The following is a 22,479-nucleotide window of genomic DNA, read 5'->3' on the forward strand; positions in this document are numbered from 1 at the left end:
ATCAGCAGCTGGCTCAGGAGGTCCCACAAGGAGCAGAGAAGGCAGGCACCCCAGGAAAGATGATTTTTGGGGTGGCTCTTGGAAAAATCCCGTTGTATTTGGGATTAGGCACTAGGACACCACAGCCTGCAGCCTTTTTGGGCAGATCCCTGTTGAGCCTGGCATTTTTGCCAGGTGGAGATGAAGAGTTTTGCTGGGTGCTCAGAGAACTCAGCTCTCCACCTGTGATTTTTTTGTCAGAACTTTCATTCCTCTTTATTGCTGTTTTTCTAATTTTTCTGTGGGCTTCTAATGACAGTGATTATGCCAAATGCAGCACATTTCATGTACTGTGGAAATGACTTTCAGACCCAACTCTCAGGGCTTGAAGGACCATTAAAAACCCTGCTTTTCAGAACTAAGCTTTGGTGTTCTCCCCACTCTATTTCCAGCCCTGTGTTAAGCTGTAAAGTAGTAAAATTGCTGACTTGATTATGTTGCATTAATTAATTATCTCTATAGCAACATGCACTGATGTCATAAATATGGGAATTCAGCAGTGCAGCTGGATGGAAGAGGAACTAATGGATAAATAGGGAGAAAGCTTTTATTTTTTTAAAATCTCTGCAGTAGTTAAGTAAACAGATTACTAATAAAATAATATTTTGGGCAGTTTCTCTTTCACTGCCCCATTTCTCTCGTGATGGAGCCTTCTGCATTGCACAGGTCCTGAGTATTCCTCCTAGAGAAGTTTTCCAGGCTGCAGGTCCCACTCTCAGCCTGCTCAGAGCCCTGGGTTATCCCCTGCTCTCTTTTATACTGACCTGGAAATGTGGAAATTGAGGCAGCAGAGCTTCTCCTTGCAGGAGGAATCCCCCTGCCTTCAGCAGAGCCAGGGATGGTTCTCCATGGGGGAGGGAAGGGTGTGGGTCTTGAGAGGGAAATGCAGATAATTTTGGCACTGTGAGGTGGAAGGGCTGACACAGTGTGAGACAGGAGATGTCAAGAGGCAGAGGAGATGGAAAAAAGTGGATTTTGGCTCTGAGAAGGCCGGGATGCTCTGTTTTGTGTGGCTGTTAGGAGCCCTGGGTTATCTTTGGAAATAATGGATGGCCACTGGCTCTCTCCTATTTTGGCTCTTGGTTAAAGGCAGGAGAGAGGTGTTTACAAACAGGATTTGTGCAGTGGGGCTTGGAGAGGGGCCTTGTCCCTGTGCCCAGGAGTTGCAGCAGATGTGGTGTCCTGAGAAGCCAGCAGGAATGGCTCGTGATGACAACTGCAAAATCAGGCTGGGGAGAGGAATAGCCAGTTGTTTCAAAGGAAGAAATATGGTCACAAGAGTCCATAATTGCACTGCAGGTCTCAAGCTCCACAGAGGTTGAGACCTGGTGCTTTTCTCACTCATTTCTGTTGTCACTCTCTCCCCTGAATAATTTTGTTTTGCTGTTTGCTTGCAGCCATCAGCTGTGAAGCTGATCAGTCCTTACCAGTCCAGCACGAGGCTGGAGCAGTAAAGGCACTCTGGGGTGAATAATTTATTCAGTTAATCTATTTTGATTTCTGTCATTTGACAGAAAGTCCCAGGCAGGGCCTGTGTGGAGGAGGCTCAGAGTGCAGCTCTGCTATTTATACAGCACCCTGGCTCTGGGAAGAGCTGCCAGGCTCTGCTTGGTGGGGTGAAGAGCTTTGATTTCAGAGCACTTTGGGATGTCAGACACTCCTGGGTTTTCAGCAGGAAAAGACTTGGGGATGTTGGATGAGTTTTGCACTGTGGAGGAGCAGGGAAAATTCACAGTGAGGGTGTGATGGGCACTGCTGGGTGAGCTCTGGACAGTCCCTGGGAGGTGCTGAGGGTTAAACCCCTGCTGTGGAGCAGCCCAGACCATGTGCTGTCAGATCAGGGCTTTTTCTGTCTCAGATGGGGCAACTGGGAGGCGTTTTAAAAACTTTTATTCCATTTTCAGTCTCATGTATGGGTGAGACAATACAGATGCTATAATTCACACCACCCCAATCAGAAGCTGACTATTTCCTAATTACATTATCAGTGTTTCTTGGCCTGTCAGCTTTTGCTGTGCCACACAGCATCTGCTGGGAGCAGGAAGCCCCAAATATTGCTGGCCTGCTCCTTGTTTAATTAGCTGCCACAGGTGTAACTCAGAGTGCAGGACACTGCACAAACATCACATCATAAACCACCCTTTCTGCCTTTCTGCCTATGTGCAGGAAGGGTTAAGCTGTAAAACGAATTTCTACATGAATTAAAAAACTTGTTAACACGGGAATATTTTGATTTCCGCTGAAAAGTGTTTATTTTGGTAGCCTGCACAAAATTTCAGCTATTCTAAAACCCTGAGATTTCACAGGCGAGCTTTCATGTTCCCAGCAGAGAAGGAGGTGAGATACTCAAAGAATCTCTGTTCTTATTTCAGCACTGCACTTGCCAGCCAAATTTTTCCAAAAGAGCCCAGTTTGCTGACACAAATGGGGTTGCTGATGTGCCCAAGGAGAAGGAAGTGCTGGGGAACAAATTCCTCCCTGGGTCCAAGTCTCTCCCATCTTATCTTCCCCTTCCATATGTTTCCTCTGTAATGAGAGGAATTATTTATCATTAAAGTGATATATAATTTAAAAATTAAAGTTAATGAATGCTTAAATTAATTTACTGACAAAAACAAATGTCTGTCCTTCAGCTTCTATAATTTTAATTGGAGTGGGCTACGGCTTAATTAACATGTATTGATCGTAGTCCTGAGTGCATCTATAGGTGGGTGGATTGTGTTGGGAGAAATCCTCCTCTGAGATGAAGATTTGCTGATAACATTCTGAATAATTGTCTTGTGAAGAGACAGAAGTCTTTGCTGTTTTCCCTGCAGAAAGCTTTAAACAAAAGGTATTGTCTATAATTAAGGCAAAAAATTTGGCACGGCCGCTTTATAGATGGGAAGAGAATTCTGCTGCAAAAATATTAATGAATTGAGTCATTAATTAGGTGCATGAAGAAGACAGAAAACTGGAGGAGAGTTGGAGCAAATAAAGAAACGGATGCAACTGAAAACTTTTTTGGGGATATCAAGGTAGGCTTCAATTTTGTGTTTAATCCCTGCACTCTTTCCCCTGGGCAGGTGTCCCCAGTTCCATGTGGGGATAAGGAGTGTGACAGCAGGGAGTGGCTTTTTCAGGGTGTGAGGGCCACCTGCTTCAGGCCAGGGGGAGGAGAAGACATCCCAAAGCCCCTCCAGATGTTAGCCCCAGATGTTCTGGGAGCCTGTGGAGCTGGGGACAGGGTGTGAGGAGAAGGAGAGGCAGCCCTCACTCCCTGGCACAAAAACCACAAAACCCTCTGCCTGATGCTGAAAACCTTTCCCCTGACCTGTTCCATGTGGCAAAGGACCCGAATCCACCTCTTTAAAGAGACCTCTGTACTCTCTGGTGTTAATATTTTATGTTTTATGAACGACCAGAGTGAAAGATGTGCCACATCCTTCATCTCCTCATCTTTTGTCTCCTTGCAGCTTCTGCTCACAGACTGCCTGAGCTCCTCTCAAGGATTCCAGAGGGAGGCACCCCCAGGAGCCTCCTGGCCCTTTGGGGCAGGTTTGGGGTCTGCAAAGGGGAAAAGCCAGAAAGGACAAGAGGAACCAGCCTCAGGCAGGTCCAGGTAGGACATCAGGGAGAATTTCTTCGCAGAAAGGGTTGTCAGGCATTGGAAAAAGCTGCCCAGGGAGGTGGTGGAGTTGCCACCCCTGGAATTATTCAAGATGTGGCATTCAGTGCTCTGGTCTGGCTGTGAGGTGGTGATTGATCAAAGGGTGGGGTTGATGATCTTGGAGGCCTTTTCTGACCTAAATGGTTCTGTGATTTTATAATTCTGTGATTCTCTCAGCCTTGGGTTTGAGAGGTTTTTTCTTCTCTAGCACAAACTCCTCCTTCTTCAAAAATGCATTTTTTTAATTGAATTGTAGAGGTGCTAAGGAAACAACCAGCCCTCTAGACCTGACTCACAGCAAAATATTTATAAATTCAGATCCAGGCTGCAGAGACAAAGAGGAAAACAGAAGAAGAGGGCATTTGTTTTGTGAAGCCCATGTTACCTGGCTGGAAGAGCTTCACAGCTGCCTCCCAGCACCACTTTCTGCACAGGGATAGGAAGGGGCAAGTGGTGATTTGGGGAGCCCCTCACCCCCCTTTCTGCCCCAAGCCCAGCTGGCAGCTCCATGTGCTCTTTCTTGGAGTCACAGAACCCTTTGGTTTGGAAAACACTTCCAAGATCATTGAGTCCAACCTTTAATTCACCCAGCACTGCCAAGGCCACCACTAAATTCTGTCCCCAAGTGCCACATCCACACCTTTTTTAAACACTTCCAAGGATGGTGATTCCAACACCTCCCTGGGCAGCCTGTTCCAGTGTCTGGCCACACTTTCAGTGAAGAATTTTTTCCTAATATCCAACCTAAACATCCCCTGGTGCACCTTGGAGCCATTTCCTCTACCCTGTCCCTTTTTTCCTGGGAGAAGAGCCTGACCCTCCCCTGGCTACAACATAATTCAAGTTTTCCTTTTGGCCTCCATGCCCTAGAGGAGGAGGATTTTGATTCATCCAGTGGGGCTGTGTAAATGGAAACTCCTCTTCCAACTTGTCAGGCCCATCCCTTGCTCTGTCCCTTTTTTATTAATGCCATGCACAGGCAAAGCCTTCCTGGAGACCTTTTTCTCCCCCTCCAATATATTGAATAAATTTTACATCAGGAAGGAAAGTAACTTGCAATAATGACCCATCAGTGGGTATTTAAGATTGCTTTAATGGGTCACATTGATGTAATCTCTACTTTTTCCTGGGAAGATCATACTGGGCCATAACCTCGATTCATATTTATGTCAGAAGAAACTATATGGTGGAAATGGCTCAGAAAGAGATTTTCCCTGCTAAGCAGTCAGATACAAATGTACAGAGCTGCCAGAAATGTGCTGGGGTTTGAAGGCAGACAGGGAAATATCAGATGTTTAGGGCATTTCTCTCTTGCCTGTAAAAATTCCTGAAAAACTGGTTTCTCACCCTAGGATGTGACCCATGTGTGCTCATGGGACCAGAAATGTGCAAGGTTGAGCAACTGTAGGGTTACTCTTAGGAGCACTTTTATAATCTTTTGCATGTGAGCATGAGAGGTGTCTGTAGTTTGCCTGGCTAAAAAAGAAAAAAAGTCAGGAGGGAAAGAGAAATATAAATAAAAGCAATGGAGGTGTATACATATAAATATATATACATAATATAAATATATTTACATATAATATCAGTAATGTTTGACCTTCCAGTCATGTCCTTCTGCCTGTTATTCCTTATTGCTCAGACCCTTCTGGAGGCCAAAAGCCAGCCTGGCTTGGGGGTATCAGGGACATTTGGCCTGTCTATAAAATAAAATAAAGGATGAAAATTGCATTTCAGGCCATTCCTCTTGGCCAGAAGCAGCAGCTCTGTCTTGCTCCAGCGCTGCAGGAAGATGAGATAAAGTTGCAAGTTCACTTGGTCAGGATGGATGAGGGTGCAGGGGAAGGCAATGAAAATCACACAAATTCCCCGAGCTGTCTCGGCCAGGAAGGGACAAACATGACTAATGCTGCCTGAATGATTTGCACAAAAGGATTTCTTGGACAAACTTTGCCTTCCTGGAGGTAAACTGTCAGAGGGCACAGCTCAAGTTTTCTGATGTGTTCATGAGTCAGAATTATTTAATGAGGGAATGGAGCAGCCTCCCCCAGGCCCTGGAGCCGGGTTACCCAGGGGAGCAGCACCAGCCCCAAGCAAAGAGCTCTTGTTCTTGAGGTCACCCCAAGCTCTCCCAGATAAAGTCACTCCTTGGTTTGTGTTTTTGGGATTGTGGGGAGCCCATTTGTAGTGCTGTGAGGTGGGGAACCTGATTGCAAAGATGGTTTTAGTGATGCAAGCATCCAAGTGCTGACACCGGTGCTCAGTTCCTAGAAATGCTTCCAGTGGTTCCCATCTAAAAAAAAGAGAAAATATAAAGTGTGGCTACACTTTATATTTTTATTTTCTTTTTCTTTTCTTCTTCTTCTTTTTTTTTTTTTTTTTGGGTACACCATCTGATTTTATTGTTCTTTCTGTCAACCCTTTTGACACACTTGTGAGAAGGATAATTTATTCAGCCATTTTGTCAGTGCCATTATCTCTATCAGAAAGCCACCAACTAAAAATGAGTGGTGTAGCACACACACACAGGCTAAAGAATGAGACTTTCTTCCTTTCCTTCTTTCTCTTTTTATTTTAAAGCATTCATTTGTTGAAAAATAACATTTCAGGTCAGCTGAAATTATTTGTGTTGAACTCAACAAAAAAGATGACAGCAGAAAGCAGCAATTTGAAAAAAACCAAACCACTTTCTTGTGCATTTTTGAAATTAGATGCTTTTACTTCTGTTTTTTGAGGCCGTGTTTGGAGCCAAAATGAAACTAATGTTAACTTTAAAAAGATGCTCTTTGGAGCTTCCCTATTGAATCTTTCCCCCCCCACACCCCCCTAAATTTTCTCCTTGCTTTAAATTTTCTTTAGGAAGAAATAGTTTGTCTTGAGCTGGCTCAGGATGAGCCTGACCTAAAGGAAGTAAATCCACATGGTTATTAACTGGTTGAAGCCAGTTAAAAAAACTGGAATAACTCCTGTAGCACAGCAGAGCCTGGAGGTGTCCTGGATCCTTTTGGGCATCCAAGGGACATCAAAAAAACTGAAATAACTCCTCTACCACAGCAGAGCCTGGAGGTGTCTTGGATCCTTTTGGGCATCCAAGGGATTAAAAAAAAATGAACTAACTCCTGTAGTGTAGCAGAGACTGGAGGTGTCTTGGATCCTCTTGGGCATCCAAGAGACACCAAAAACTGAAATAACTCCTGTGGTGTAACAGAGCCTGGATCCTTTTGTGCATCCAAGGGACACTGAAAAAATTGAAATAACTCCTGTAGCACAGCAGAGCCTGGAGGTGTCTTGGATCCTTTTGGGCATCCAAGAGACACTGAAAAAATGAAATAACTCCTACAGTGAAGCAGAGCCTGGAGGTGTCTTGGATCCTTTGGGGCATCCAAGGGACACAGAGAAACTGAAATAACTCCTGTAGTGTAAGAGAGTCTGGATCCTTTTGGGCTTCCAAGGGACACCAAAAAATTGGAATAACTCCTGTAGCACAGCAGAACCTGGGGGCATCTTGGATCCTCTTGGGCATCCAAGGGACACCAAAAACTGGAATAACTCCCATAGTGAAGCAGAGCCTGGAAGTGTTTTGGATCTTTTGGGGCATCCAAGGGACATAGAGAAACTGAAATAACTCCTGTGGTATAACAGAGCCTGGATCCTTTTGTGCATCCAAGGGACACCAAAAAAATTGGAATAACTCCTCTACCACAGCAGAGCCTGGAGGTGTCTTGGATCCTTTTGGGCATCCAAGGGACACCAAAAACTGAAATAACTCCTGTAGTGTAAGAGATTCTGGATCCTTTTGGGCATCCAAGGGACACCAAAAAAATTGGAATAACTCCTGTAGCACAGCAGAGCCTGGGGGCATCTTGGATCCTTTGGGGCATCCAAAGGACACCAAAAACTTGATGCTGCTGGAGGAAGAGCATCTGGAGGGGCAGTGACACCTGGCCTGAGCTGCAGGATGGGATCCCTGCAGCATCCTGGATTTTGCTGTGCTCCTGCTTGGAGCCCCCTCCCTGCTCACTGCACAGCAATATTTCCCTTTAGCACATCCCAGGAGCAGCAAAATGGCCCAGGCTGGTGTGGAAATGCAAGAATGAAGTGAGAGTTCATTTTTCCTTGCTCTCCCAAGCAGGAGATTCATGAGGTGGCTGGGTGAGTTTAAGGGAACTTGCAGTCTTTTCATCATGTTGATGGGTGGATGGATGGTGTGGCTTGGAGAGTGTTTAGGGCTTTAATTAACTCAGGGCTGCACTCTCTGCAACAGTTCCCTGCTGCTTTGGGGAGCCATTCCCAGCCTCTTCAGACCTTGTGTGGTGCTGGGATGACCCTGGCTGGATGCCATGTGCCCAACAAAGCTGCTCCTTCCCTCCCCTCCTTGGCTGGACAGGGGAGAGGGAATTTAATGGAAGGCTCGAGACCAGGACAGGGAAGGATCACTCAGGAATTACTATCACAGGCAAAAAGGTCAGCTTGGGGAAATGAATTTCATTTATTGGCAATCAAATTGGAGTAGTGTAATGAGAAATAAACCCAAATCTTAAAAACACCTTCCCCCCACCCCTCCCTCCTAGTCAGGCCTAATTTCACTCCTGAATTTTCCCTCTGCTCCTGCCCAGCAGTGCAGGGGCTGTGAAATGGGGTTGTGGTCACTTTGTCACACATTTACTGTCTCTGCCACTCCTTCCTCCTCATCTTTCCCCTGCTGCAGGAGGGCTCCTTCCCTCGGGAAGGAAATATTGGAAATATTCCATGGTGAGTGCTCCCCACAGGCTGCACTGGGCTCCTCTCTATGGGGCATCCCTTGGGATCACAGCCTCCTTCAGGAGCATCCCCTTCCTCCACAGACTGCAGGGGGATGGACCCTGCTCCATCCTGGACTTCCAGGGCTGCAGGGGCCCCTCTGCCTCACCATGGGCAGCACCAGCTCTGCTGGAGCAGGAGAAGCTTCTGGCACTTCACAGGAGCCCCTCCTGTAGCCCCCCGCTCCCAAACCTGGCCGTGCCAGCCCAAGGCACCTGGAATCATTACTTGAGATTAATTTTTCAGCCTAAAACAAGCTCTGGGGACCTGTTATTTTAGAGATTAAAGTTCTAGCATAAACAAACTCATGTGCATGTTGTTTTTGCATGGGAGATGTTTTTAGTATCATATTTAATGTTCCAAACAAAGCCATTGCTCGTGGTGTTTTGCAGCCTGGACGCCTTTGAAAGGGTAGATATGGACCTTGTTTGATGTTGAGCTATTTGGGGCTTTTTATTTGCATTTTATGGCTCTTATCTTGTAGGCAGAGACTCCTTTCTGTGTCTGTAGATCAGGATGTCACCCACAGAGCTCTGTGGAAATGGGAGGTGGCTCCAGAGGTACAAGACACAAGTTCAGGGGCAAATGGAAAAGAGGGATAGGAACATTTTCACTTTGAGGTTTGCCTCATCCTAGCAGAGACTGGAGGTAACTTGTGCTTTTTCCATGCACCTTTGATTTTTTTCTTTTTTTTTTTTTAAGCCATCCCAGACTGGCAGAGGGGGGGAGGTGAATTTGCTGGAAAATTGAAATGCCTTCCTGTGGTGGTGTTCACAGGGGTCTGAGGATGAGGGAAGGGATGAGGATCTGACTCCATGTTTCAGAAGGCTTGATTTATTATTTTATGATATATATTACATTAAAAGTATACTAAAAGAATAGAAGAAAGGATTTCATCAGAAGGCTGGCTAAGAATAGAAAAGAAAAGAATGATAGCAAAGGTTTGTGGCTCGGGCTCTGTGTCCAAGGCAGCTGACTGTGATTGGCCATTAATTAGAAACAACCACATGAGCCCAATCCCAGATGCACCTGTTGCATTCCACAGCAGCAGATAACCATTGTTTGCATTTTGTTCCTGAGGCCTCTCAGCTTCTCAGGAGGAAAAATCCTAAGGAAAGGATTTTCCATAAAAGATGTCTGTGACACCTCCCCAAAATTCAACAGCTGCCCTTGGGTGCTTGGCTTCTGGGCATGGCCACAGTGCCCGGGGCCAGGGGAACAAAAACCACCTGCAGAACTTCAGCTCTTCCTCAGAGGGCAGGGAGAAGAGGTGCTGCTCCCTTGTTGGCTCAGTGATGGGTGATTGTGACCGTGTTCACAGGGGTCCAAGGATGAGGGAAGAGATGTTTCAGAAGGCTTGATTTATTATTTTATGATATATATTACATTAAAACTATACTAAAAGAATAGAAGAAAAGGTTTCATCACAAGGCTGGCTAAGCTAAGAATAGAATCCGAAAAAATGATAACAAAGGCTCTGTCTGGGACAGGGAGTCCAAGCCAGCTGACTGTGATTGGCCATTAATTAGAAACAACCACATGAGCCCAATCCCAGATGCACCTGTTGCATTCCACAGCAGCAGATAACCATTTTTTGCATTTTGTTCCTGAGGCCTCTCAGCTTCTCAGGAGGAAGAATCCTAAGGAAAGGATTTTTCATGAAAAGATGTCTGGGACAGGTGATGAGCATCCATCCCTTTGAGCTGCAGGTCAGGCTGGCAGGGGAGGGCACTCAGCTTCCTGCAGGCTCCCCACATTGTGAGGCACTGGAAAACTTGTGTCTGATGAGCTTGGGGGGCTTCCTGCTGGTGAACAATGGCTGCTGGGGAGGAAAGCCCAGCAGGAGCAGTGGGAGGCTCTGAGGGTGCTGCTGCCACCACACAGAGCCATGGGCAGCCCTGGGTGGCCCCTAGAGTGTCACTGCCCCTCAAAAGCACAACCCCTCCCAAAGCCATCCCAGCAGGGCTCAGGGCTGCTCTGTGGGCTCTGCCTTTGGCATCCAGAGCAGCATCTCAAAGGGGAGGGTGCAGGGAGGGATCAGGCAGGCGCTGCTGCCGCTGCTGTGTGTGAGCATGTTGTTCTAATGCACTTATCTCTTGTTTCTGTAAAGGTTATAAAAGTAAATAATCTTGCTCTAACACAGTGTCCTTGCAGTGCCTGTGTGGCTCCATGGATAACTCTTCCTAAGGCTGACTTGTGGTGATTAATACTCCACAGAGGGAAATTATTTTTTTTAAAAAGGGAGCAGAGAAGTAAGGCTTGAAGATGCTTGTTCCCTTCATGCCCCCTGTGCTCGAGGCTGATTAGCTTTTGTTTCCTCCTCCAGCAGGAGGGAACTGGTGAAATGTGCTCCCTCCTGCCCTGCAGTGTTGATCCCTGGCACTGTGGGGATGAGCAAGTGGCCAAAAGCATCAGGATGTGCCTTTGTTCTGCCATAAGAACCCCTCCCCACAGGCCTGGGCTGCCCAGGGGAGGCTGGCAGCACCCTGTGGACCAGGTGAGCAACATCAAACTTCTTTCTGTGTGCTGGAGAGGGGCTGGAGAGGGGATGTGAGCCAGGCAGGAGATGCTGGAATGTCTCAGCCCTCCCTTCCTGGCACTTGTGCTGTGCTGAGCTCAGGCTGATGCTGGCCCTGTCTCTGTAATGGGGTTTTTAGCACTCTTCAGAGACCTGCCCTGAGCTGTAGCCAAGGGCTGGGAGAACACTGGGAAGAGGCTTGGTACTGCCCAAGGCTTCCCTGCCCAGCAGCCAGCTTGCACCTGTGTGAAACACTGAGATTAATGAAAACTGTCCCTTTCCCCTGAATATTCTCAGTATTGCCCCCCTCTCCATGCTTGCCTGGGATCACAGTCCTGCATTCCCTCATTTTCCAGAAATGTTTTGTCTTTGTGGAGCACAAATGTTGCCCTGAGCTATCCAGCTCTGTGTGCTCCCCACAGACGTGGCTTTTCCAAACTTTCCACTCAGTGCTCAAACCTCTTCTGACCTTTGAAAGCTTTGGCTTGGGAGGGAAATTCTTCTACTCCACAAAGGGGATGCTGCAAAATAAATCCCACCACGGGCAAGGGAGAGGCATCTCAGCTTCCTGCTCCCTAGATTTAGCTGTGCCATTAGCCTGGACCCTGCACATAAAGCTAATTTTATAATTTGTAAACGTTGCTGAGTGGGTTTTATAGAGGAATGTCGGGAAGTGATGAAATACCTTCAATAGATTTATAAAGAAGTTTAATGCATAAAGCTCTCTGCCCCCCTCCTTCTGTCTTGGAGTTGCACACAACAGAAAACATGGCCATGGGAAGGGCTTTGTGGCCAGCACTCAAGCCTTTAATTTTGCTTTTACAAGACAGTTTTATAACATCAAGAAGAATGGAAAAGCTGCAAGGCATGCATGCGCAAGACGCTGTGCTCCTGGAAAGTTCTGGATGGGCTCCAGGCAATGTTTGGTGGCAAAGAAAGATGAAGGGCTTGGAAAGAAGAGGAAATAATCAGCCAAGCCCTCATCCTGCAATATTCCTGTGTCTGTGAGCTGGGAATGCCACTGGAGCATGGGAATGACAGAAAAAATCTGCAACATCACGAGTCTGAGGGTGAGTTCTGATTGCATCAGTAACAGCTGCTTCTGCTCCACCCCACTGAATTTTCCTGATCTAATGAAAATGAGCCTTCTCATGATCTGCAGGGCTCAAAATCCTGCTTTTTACTGGTGCTTGGGCTCTGTGTGGAGCTCCTGTGGGGTTCCTCCTCGTAGGAATTCCTCTGAATCAGTCAAAAGTTTCCTGCTTTCACTGGGGAGGAAAACACTTGTGGTGCCCAGTGGGTACCACTGTGAATCTCCTCTGGGTTTGGTGGTTTTGGATGGAGTAAAAATGGACTGACAGGTTTGGAACTGATTAGTGAAGGGAAGGATAGATGGATGTTGTGACTGTGTGTTCCCTGTTTTCCTCAGTCCAGCAAAGGGGATGTGTCACCAAACCTCCATAACACAAGAGCCTGCCTCAAAAGCCCCACCATAGAGGGTTTTGGCAGGGTTTTGGACCCAGAGATCTGAATTAGCAGGATAACTGATAATCAGCTGATAATCAGCATGCTCAGAGCAGCCTTATCACCCCCAGCAGCAGCCCTGTGCTCCCCCTCTCATCACCCAAGGGCTGAGCAAACCCAGGGCTCATCCTGCCATGGGTCTCTCCTGAGGATGATCAGAAGATCTGGAGGAGAAAGCTCCTACCAGCCCAGTTTGCCCAGATTAATCTCTGCCTTAAGATCTTACACACACTGAGAAGTGTTGGAGGGAGGAAGGATCACCAGGGTGTGTTTTTCCACTCCATCTCTTTGGTTTTTATGTTCCTAGTTGTGTTTGCTTTTAACGATTCACAGCTTGGACTCTTTCCTGATTTTTCTTCCCTTTTTTATTGGTATCTGGTTTTTTTCCCCCTCTCTCTTTCTATTGAACGCTGATGGAAAAGGAGAGTGCTTTCCTCCTGCCTACTTAAATCTTTGGCTGAGTTGCACAGAAAAACAGTCACACTTACTGCAGCTCCCAAAGCCTTCAAATCATCAGGGGAGAGGGGAGGGGGGAGCTGCAGAGGGAAGAAAATCATTTGTACAGGCGTAGAGTGAAGAATCACCTTCCTTTAAACTCGTGATCTGTCTCTGTTCCTACAGATTGCTGTCTCTGATCTTTTTTTTTTCTCTGCCCAATATCTCCTTTCTATTATCTTTCCTCTGCCTTTGCTGTGATGTGTCTGTGGTGTGTCCCTTTTTTTTTGCTGGGATGTCTTGCTCCCTGGAGAGTTTGAATAAGAATGCTGGGACTTGAAGATCCAGGTTATTGACAAGAAATCATTACTAAAACCTTTTAATGCCTCTTCTGTAATTGATACAGGGATGGGCAGGGGGGGGATTTTTCTGTAGACACAGGGTTTTTTTTTCCCCCCTCCAAATGTCTTTAAAAGCCCTGAGTGTGGTGTCCTCCAGCCATTTCCTAATGGGTTAAAGCATCCTGGTGCCAGATGCTTTGGGGTCTGTAAATATTGCCCTGCTTGCAGATGGATACACTGGCAGGGAAGCAGATGGAGCCTGAAATACTGAGCAGCAGAAGACCCCAGAGTGCTTGCTCTCAGCTGAGCACCATCCTACCTGTAGTTTTGGGGTCCCCCTTTAAGCTACCAAGATGTTTGCACAGCTGTTGTGGCCCTGTTGGCCCAAGTGAAGCTGGGAGAGAGAACAAGAGGGGCTGAAAACACCCAAACCTCCTACCCTGGCCTGGTTGGGATGAGGGCAGTGCTGTGGTGCCCATGGGAGGGGAGGGATGAGGGTCCAGCAGGGTGGGACTTGGCAAAGCCCCATTTCCTCTACCGAGACTATCTCCTGACCATCTCCCTGGGTTGTTTTGATTTTTTTCCTCTTTTTGCTGGCATCTGTTGCTAGGAGATAGAAAGCACAGTTCTTTTTGAAGCATCTTCTACCTTCCTGGAGAGCTTCAGCTTTGTTCAGTGTCCCTGCCCCTTTCCTTCTCTTGGGCTCATCCTTTTCATCTTTCTCCCCACACAGGGGTCAGGAAGGCTTTGCCATGTCCCTGCTTGTTCCAAACCCTGCTGTGGGCCTGCTCCCCAAATCCTCTTGTTTTAACTAGCTCAGGATTCAGCATCGAACCCCTGCCTGTGAGCTGAGCTCCTGTTCCAGATGTTCCTCCCCAGGGATGGAGGAGTCAGGACTAAGGGAAAGAAGCCCCTCTGGGATGTGTGCCACTCCTTCTGCATGCAGATATGCACAGGCAGCTCCTCCATCTCCTGGGTCAGGACTTTGCTCTTGGGATGTGCAACAGCTTCTCACCCCTCTGCAGGCATTTCTCTGCTCTGTGGGCTTCAGCTTCCCATGAAAACTTGCTGGTTAGGGGTTTCCTTTACACAGTTAAAGTAAAAAGGGAGGTGAAGGATGCTGCAGAGGCCCAGGTGAGAACAGGGATGAGAAGTGGGTCGGGGCATTGACCCCAGCTTTGGGCTCTAAATCACTCTGTGTGTGCCTTTAAAAACAAACAAACAAACAAACAAAAAGAAACCAAAATCAAACAAAATGCATGAAAAAAGAGAAACCTGTTCTTATTCTCCCAGCTTATTCCCAGAACTGCAGACACGAAGCAGGTGGGCACTGAGGGCAGCAAAATGTTTAGTGATCGCTGAGCGAGGAAGTGACATTTTCCAGCTTGCCTAAGGATGCAAGAAAAATGCATCTGTGTCTGCAGCAGCCCCACGAGCTGCTGCTGACCTATTTACGTGCCCAATTATGCACACAGGCAGATGCCCTCTTCCCACCACAGAGCAAGGGGCTGAGCCAGGACAAAATATTGCCAGAGTGGAGTTTTTCCTGAGAACCAACCCCCCCCAGATCCTGGGATGTCAGCAGAGGGCTCAGCAGCAGCTCAGGGCGTTGCAGTCATGTGTTTAGATGAGATCTTGTTTATTTTCCTTTGGAGTGAGGGATGCAGCTGGTTTGGAGGGAGCAATGAAAAATCCAGGCAGTTTTTCCCTCTCTGCATCCATTAATCCTCACTCTGAGCCAGGGGCTCCCCCAGCACGGCGCCTCTGGTACCCCTCCAGTGCTCTCTCCTCCTCCTTCCCACCCTGATTTACCATTTCCCATCTTTCATTTCTGTTATGGCCAGTGGCAGTGATTGCTTCACACATCCATCATGCTGTGGGTGTCACAGTGTCATGGTTGGTGCCTTTGTTCGAGTTCCAAAAACCTTAAACCACCTTAAACCACCAAGCCCCAGCCCATTGTTAACCTGCCTTTAAAACTGAGACTGCAGGAGAATTTTCCATGGCAAGTGGTGAAGTTTTCAGTGATTTGTTACCCATCCCCTTTGCAGCCTCACTGTAAGATTTGATTTCAACGTTATGGGCATTGAGTTGGGAGTGATAACAATATGGAAATGGGAACCAAGGATCGATCTCAAGAGCTAAACTGAGCTTTGTGAGTTAGAAAAAAAACTTTTCTGGGAACTTTTTCACTGTTTTTTTTCACAAAAAAAGTTCTGGGAACTTTTTTTGTCAGGCTGTGCAAGCATTAACTCAGGATGTTTGGAGGCTTCACCATCAAGAAATCCTTTTCCTCTATCACACCTGGGCAGCATCAGCTGTTTGAGCTTTAATTCCACCTGTGGAAAGGGGACAGCTCCCTGGAGGAGGGACAACAATAAAAAATAATTTGTTCTGGAAGGAAGGGCTCATCCTACCTGGCTCCCCAGCTGTGGTGCAACACATAACCCTTGTCAAAACCAACTGCTGTCACTAATTGCTCACACTGAGCTGGAACAAGACAAACCCCACACCCAGGGATGCTGCCACCCTTCCACCCCACTTTCCTGCTCTGGATAATGAGGGAAATCAGTCATGCTGCCCTGGGGCTGCCCATCCATCTCCTTCCTCTGCAGTGGCCAGGGGAAGCCTGGCCAGCCCTCTCCCCTGTGAGCTCCTTGCAGGAGAAGGGCACAGGCTGTAGGAATTGCCACGCTGCAATTAAAAGTTAATGTTTCCACAGTGCTGGGTGATTTGCAGTTGCTCTCTTGGTATTAATGATCTTAAAAAAAAACCTGGCTCTAAATCTGCCTGTTTCTACGTGAGACAGCCTGTTACAAGACCTCCTTGAGTCCTCTGCAGCGGGCACTTCTCTCTTTGAGCAGAAACTTTTGGCTCAGAAAATCCCCAACAACTCAGAGGTGTAAAATCACGAATGAAGGGAGTTTGCCATTTGCCTAATTTTTCTCACCCAGTTTCTGCAAATCCCCCGTGGAGGTGCTTGAAAAGGATGTATTTCCCCTTCTCTTTCCTTGCTAGTCTTGTCATCCTGACAAATGGTTGATGTGTTGGTTGAGTTTCTAACGCTGCTGGAAATGGTCGTGGCTTTCGTGTTTTCCAGCCAGCACCGTGATTTCCGCAAAGAAATGAGAGTGAGAGGCTGTGCCTGACTCTTCCTCTGGTTCTATTTCACCCCACCACAATTTGTTTTCCTACAAATAACACCTGCCTATTTTACATCTCGACAGCAGCTTTCCTTATTTATTGAAAAGCTGGGGATTCTTGGAGGGTATTTCCATTTTTCTCTGCTATTTCTGGTGGTTGTGCTACAGCAAATTGGTCTCCAGCTGCACCTTTTCTCCTCAGTTTTGGGTGGAGGGAGTCTGACTTGCTTGCTGGGGGATCAAAAATCATCCCAGGAAATGGTCTGCAAGGAGCAGTTTGGGGACACAGTGTGGAAACAGCTCAGCAGGGATGTGGTGGCATATGGGGACAATTCCCTGTTCCTCTGCTCTGCCATGTGGAGCCCTGGCACCTCTCCTGGTTAATGGCCATGGAAACAGTGTTGTACCCCTTCACCTCTGCTTTTGGTGGTGCCAGAGACAGCTTTGGCTGGCTGATGTCTCATTTCTCACCGTGGAAATCACGGTGCTGGCTGGAAAACACGAAAGCCGCGACCATTTCCAGCAGCGTTAGACACTCAACCAACACATCAACCATTTGTCAGAATGCCAAAACTAGCAAGGAAAGAGAAGGGGAAACCTGTCCTTTTCAAGCACCTCCATGGGGTGGTGGTGACTGACATGGAGCATGAGAAGTTTGGGATTCTCTGTGGAGTTGTTGAGAGTTGGTCAGGGTCACTGGTGAGAAGGGGACAGAAGGTTCTTACACGAGGCAGAAAACAGTTTTTGCTGGGCTAACAAACACCAGCAGAGCTGTTCTTCAGCAGAGCCCTGTTTTAGTTGTCAGCCTTTACCAGCTGCAAAGACAGCATTCTGAGTTTCTGACAGGATTCTGAGTGCCTCTGTTTTTCTTAAGATGTCATGTCCAGACACAAACTCCCTTCTGGAAAGAGGATGGCAATTCACTCACAGAATCACAGAACCAATAAGGTTGGAAAGGACCTCAAAGACCATCAAGTCCTCAGGCTGTATTTATTTAATCTGTCCCCTTTTCACTCATGTTGAAGGAAATGCCATCTTCTAGCTAGAAAATGAGAAATGAAAGGGGCATGAAAGATCTGATTTTATTGGCGTTGTTTGACATATATCTAAAGAAAAAAGAATTGTAGAATATGCTGAGTTGGAAGGGATCTACAAGGATTAGCAAAGTCCAACTTCTCACCCCATGTTGCCACGTTTTGCTACTTTTTTGTGGTCTTTAGCATTTAGGAAGTCCATGGGTTAGACTTCTTCCCCAGTGCTCAGTGAAGCAGCAAAATTTACATCCCATGGAGTTCTCTTTTCCTGGGAAAAGCAGGAGTGAAAACTCCTATTGCCATCCCCTCTGCTGGCCACAGCTTTGTCCTTTTGCAATATGAGCTGCTGTCTAGCACCAAATAGCATCATATTTAATCCCAGGGACATGGTGTGGTTTCCCAAAGTGCTGTAGCTTAATTGGAAAAAGAAGAACGAGTGCGGGATCACAGTGAGACAACTCAGCCGAAATGTGAACTGAACGCATTGCAAACACCCCGGGACCTGCTCCTGCTCCACAGCACTATTTATGGTCCTTAACTGATGCAGAAGAGCTGACAGGATAAAAGAGGAGCCTGTTTCTGTTCCTTTGCAATTAGGCACCGTGCTCCCAAGCATCTGTTTTCAGGGGAGATCACTGCTGGTGATTGTGTGCCTTGTGTTTTTTTCTGAGGGATGCTGGAGCCAGCCTGGAGAGCAGGGCTGGGAAAGGGCTGCTAGAGTGATAAAAGAAATGAAGCTGGTGCCTTTGGAGGGAAGACAAGGAAAGCCTGGCTTAATTAAATTAGCAGAATGAAAGCTGAGGAAGATAGCTGCCTATAAATACACTGGTGGAAGATGGGGAGGGCAGAGCAGCACTGGAGGAGAACTATTTATGCCCGAGGACAGTGTTGGCACAAGAACAAATGTACATAATCCAGCCCAGAATAAATTCAGCCTGGAAACTGGAAGATTGTTTCTGACAATTAGAGAGCAGTCGGACTATGGAGCAGCCTTCCTGTGGGAATAGAGGGGATAAAACCCTTCCTGCTTTTAGCACAGGCCTGGATCTGATGACCCAGGGATGCCATGCAGCCCAGCACTCCTTCTCCTTTCCTTATTTTCCTGTCATTTCTGCCTCAGCCTCCTGTTTATGCCAATTCTCATCACGTCCCACCCTCCTTTCTGTCGCCTGATACGGATCTCGGTTCCTGGCTTTGCTCCCTCCTGATGCAGGTGGCTTTCTTGTAACAGTAATAAATTCCCCACATGGTCAGGAGCCTGCAGCATTCCTGGTCCTTTTTAGTTTCCTTTTTTTCAATCTCTGCCCAATCCTTCTTTGTCTGTTTGTCCTTCTCACATGGAGGGGTCCAGACAGGGGACAGTTGGTGTCTTCCAACCAAGGTGTCTCTGCCAAGCCCCACACAGGTAAGAGACTCTCTGGAGGGGACTCTGATGTGTCCTGTTTGGGTTAAATAGGCACAAAATGGCAGTCAGAGCCTATTTCCAGCCCTTGCATCACATGGTGCTGAAAATAATTTGTCCCAGTGATGGAGAAGGGCTTTGGGAAAATTTGAAGTGCTGGGAGCCATGGATGCTGACAGCAGTAGCTTGCAGCCTAAGCCCTGGGAGTTGTCCCATTTGCACAGCTCTTTCTGGGACACATCCCATTTGGACAACTCTTTCTAGGATTGGGAAATGATAGGATAACTTCAGAAGAACTTTGTTGGCTTCTTGAGTGCCTTTCCTCAGGTTTCCCTCAAGCTGCTGTGGAGGGGACGGGGCAGGGAGGTGGCTGAGCTCTGCTTGCCTGCAGAGATGCTTCCAGGAGGGCATCAGTGATGCTCTTGGCTCGTGAATTGGATATTTATATTTGGTTTAGGTGCAGCAATAGTTCAATATTTAGGTTGACTTTTTGCTAAAAATATGGGCAGAGGATAGATGAGAGCGGGTGTGAGGAAGAAAAGGGATTTTTCTGCTTGCAGGTTGTACCTGTTCCCCTAAGCTGGAGCTTTTTTTCATTTATTACCATAATGAAGCCCCGTGAAACTCCCCAAAAGGCTGGAGGCCTTGCAAGGAGAAGCATAAGACCAAATTTCCTCCTTCAACCGAATCATAATGTTGAATCCCAAGTGTGCCAGAGAAAAAAGAGAAAAATTAGAAGCCTTTGTCAGGTATTATGTCAGCTTTCTGGATTATCAAAGGAAATCTTTTCAGCAAGGCAGTTGAAATACTGGGTTTTCAGGGGAATTAAGTGCCAGCCTGTGTGTTTTGGGTGCTAATTCTTCTAAGGCCTTCAAAAACTCCTGTCTTCATTCACATTCTGTGGGTGTCACAGCTTAACCCGAGCCACGTGCGTGCTCCATCCCACATGCAGACAATTCCTCTTGATGAGGGAGCAGGGTTGGTGCTGCTGCTGCCTTCTGCACGCACACAGCTCTGCCAAAGGACTGCAAAGTGCATCTGTTTGAACTCCACTCTGCCTGCAGTTAATTGCAATTACATATTTAGTTATCAGGATCAATAGGGAAGTTGGGGAGGGAAGGACGTGGGAAATAAACCCCCTTTGCTGTGATGCTCCACCTCATTTCCTCACTGCTTCACAGCTCAAACACTTATGTTTCTAACCCCCTTAATGCCCATTTTTTGCTAAACCCTGTCTTTATTGAGGGTTTGAGATTCATTCTTATCAGTCCTTTTTTTTCATAGAGCAAAGTAGAACAGATATTAGACCAGAATGCATTAAAATAATAACCCTAAACAATGCAACCAACCAAACTAATTTAGTAAAGCAACAGTTTGCATGCATCAAGGTTTTTTACTCCCTTAACACTCTGTAATTAGGCTACAGGTAAAGTTGAATAAATCATTTATGGAAGGGTAAAAATGGGGAATTTCTCAGCAGAGTGTGCTCAAACCTCATGGAGGGGTCACTGAGGAAGGGCTGTGGGGGTCCCCATTGGGAGGAGCAGCCCTGCAGAAGGCTCTGTTTGGATCTCAGCTGCCCTGGCAGCATCAGGGAGGGACAAATCCCAGCAGTGGGGTGAGGGATGTTGTGGGCACAGCACTGGGTGGGACCGTTCAAACTTCTCTTTGATGTTGGCAAGACCTTAAAGGGGGCGAATTGGGAGGAACTGAATTTGCAAAATTCTGCCCGCTCCTTCCAACTCCCTGCCACCCCCACAGACCCACAGGACATGGCCCCAAGGCAGCTTTGTCATTGTCACAATTACATTTATTCTGATCCCAGCCAGGTCAAACCTTATAAGCCAAGTACAAGGCAGTTGGCTGTGCCTTGTTTTCCCCCCAGATTAAGCCCTTTGCATCACACATCTGTAGAATGACTTCAAAGCACTGAATATCCCATTTTCTTCCTCAGCTCCTGCCTTTGTTGGTTTGGCTTCTAAAGCAGCCAAAGGAATATAGAAATTCTCATGCCTTCTCCTTATTTATTCAGCATTACCTTGGCTCTGCTTGGCTGGGGTGCCTCCACATGAAGATTTTACCAGCCCAGCTCTGCTGTGCCAGGCATGGGAGCGTTTGCCCTGGGTGCAGGTGGAGAGTAAATCCATAATTCTGTGGAAACTCAAACCCAGGGGCAATGCTGTGCTCGACTCCAGCTGCTCTTCTCCTCTTCCCACTGCCCTCATCCTGCTGCATGGCTTCTGGGATGCTGTCCCAGACCCTGTTTTGGGGGAAATATGTTAGATGAGATGGAAAACCCGGCTGAATTCCTTGCTGGAGCTGCATTCCCTTCATGCCTCTCTGGTGTATCTATCTGTTAGCATAAAGGAAAAGGTCATCATTTTTCAGCCTAAGCACTGGGCTCCTTCTCCTGATGGCCAGCAGCAGTCTAGAGAGATGCCAAGGCAGCTGAGGTGTTGGCCAGGGCTGTGGGAAGTGGTGATCCTGGCTGGCAAGTTCAATTTGCCTTGCAGGTGCTGCAAAGCAGCTGCCAGATCACCCCAGGACGTGACCCATGGGGCTTTTCCTGTGGTCCCTTAGCAGGGAAAATGCCCTCTCCCTCCTCAGCACTAATGATGGACTCTTGCCTGTGTTTTGGAGGAAGGGATCTCTCTGTGCCAGTGCTGCCAGCCCAGAATCCCCCGTGGGATACATGAGTGTGACTGTTCACAGGGGCTTTGGGAATGGGGAAGAGATGAGGATCTGACTCCATGTTTCAGAAGGCTTGATTTATTATTTTGTGATATATATTACATTAAAACTATACTAAAAGAATAGAAGAAAAGGTTTCATCAGAAGGCTGGCTAAGAATAGGATAGGAAAGAATGAAAACAAAGGTTTGTGGCTCAGGCTCTCTGTCCGAACCAGCTGGGCTGTGATTGGCCATTAATTAGAAATAACCAACATGGGCCAATCCCAGATGCACCTGTTGCATTCCACAGCAGCAGATAACCATTGGTTACATTTTGTTCCTGAGGCCTCTCAGCTTCTCAGGAGGAAAAAATCCTAAAGAAAGGATTTTCCATAAAAGATGTCTGTGACACATGAGGATAGAGCTGGAAGCAGGGACACCCCAGGGGAGAGGAAAAAGTGGGAATGGGGATGGAGGGATGGCAGCTGGAGCTTGCCCTCTGTTTGCTGGCACCTTTATCAGCAGCTCCTTCAAACCTGGGCTGGCATCCACTGCTGCTGGCACTGTCCTGGCAGAGGGGCTGTGCTTGTCCCTCCTGCAGTCATCCCTGTGACCTGCCACCGTGGCATGCTTCCAGGAGAGTCATCAGCTGCTAAAAATAACTGGGGAATAGCTGATGGTGTGGCTCCTGTCTGTGTGCTAGTGGAATTAGCCAGGAGGCTGATCCAGCCAGGGCTGCTCCCCTGTCCTGCTGCTCTCCCCAGCAGGACGGGGAGGTCACGGCGCCTTGGCTGTGCTCCACGGCCTCACTGCTGCACTTGCTGGGCTGTCACAGCTGGTTTTCTCCTCTGCTCTGAGTCCAGGCACTGACAGGGAAGTCAGCCCATCCAGCAGTGCTTGTGGTCCTTGACTCTTGCAGTGTCACA

At 47.4% G+C, this 22,479-nt stretch overlaps 1 protein-coding gene across 6 annotated transcripts in view; it reads left to right on the plus strand.

Moving 5' to 3' along the window:
- Positions 1 to 2,733: 2,733 nt before the first annotated feature.
- The window catches only part of LOC143694800 (uncharacterized), a 63,628-nt gene continuing 43,882 nt past the window's right edge, over positions 2,734 to 22,479 (plus strand). For 4 of the 6 annotated variants that reach the window (XR_013183516.1, XM_077183492.1, XM_077183493.1 and 1 more), the window contains exons 1-3: positions 2,734 to 2,872; positions 2,972 to 3,056; positions 3,495 to 3,640. Coding sequence is in view for 4 of the 6 variants with exons in the window: in XM_077183492.1 (XP_077039607.1) it covers positions 2,976 to 3,056; positions 3,495 to 3,640 (227 nt within the window). In the remaining 2 variants the exon portion in view is untranslated. Of the gene's footprint in view, positions 2,873 to 2,971; positions 3,057 to 3,494; positions 3,641 to 11,882; positions 12,074 to 22,479 lie in introns of those variants that run through there. The other 2 variants (XR_013183517.1, XM_077183495.1) reach the window with 1 other exon arrangement.

Source organism: Agelaius phoeniceus, chromosome 9 (genome assembly GCF_051311805.1).
Source record: "Agelaius phoeniceus isolate bAgePho1 chromosome 9, bAgePho1.hap1, whole genome shotgun sequence".
NCBI classification, from domain to species: Eukaryota; Metazoa; Chordata; class Aves; order Passeriformes; family Icteridae; genus Agelaius; species Agelaius phoeniceus.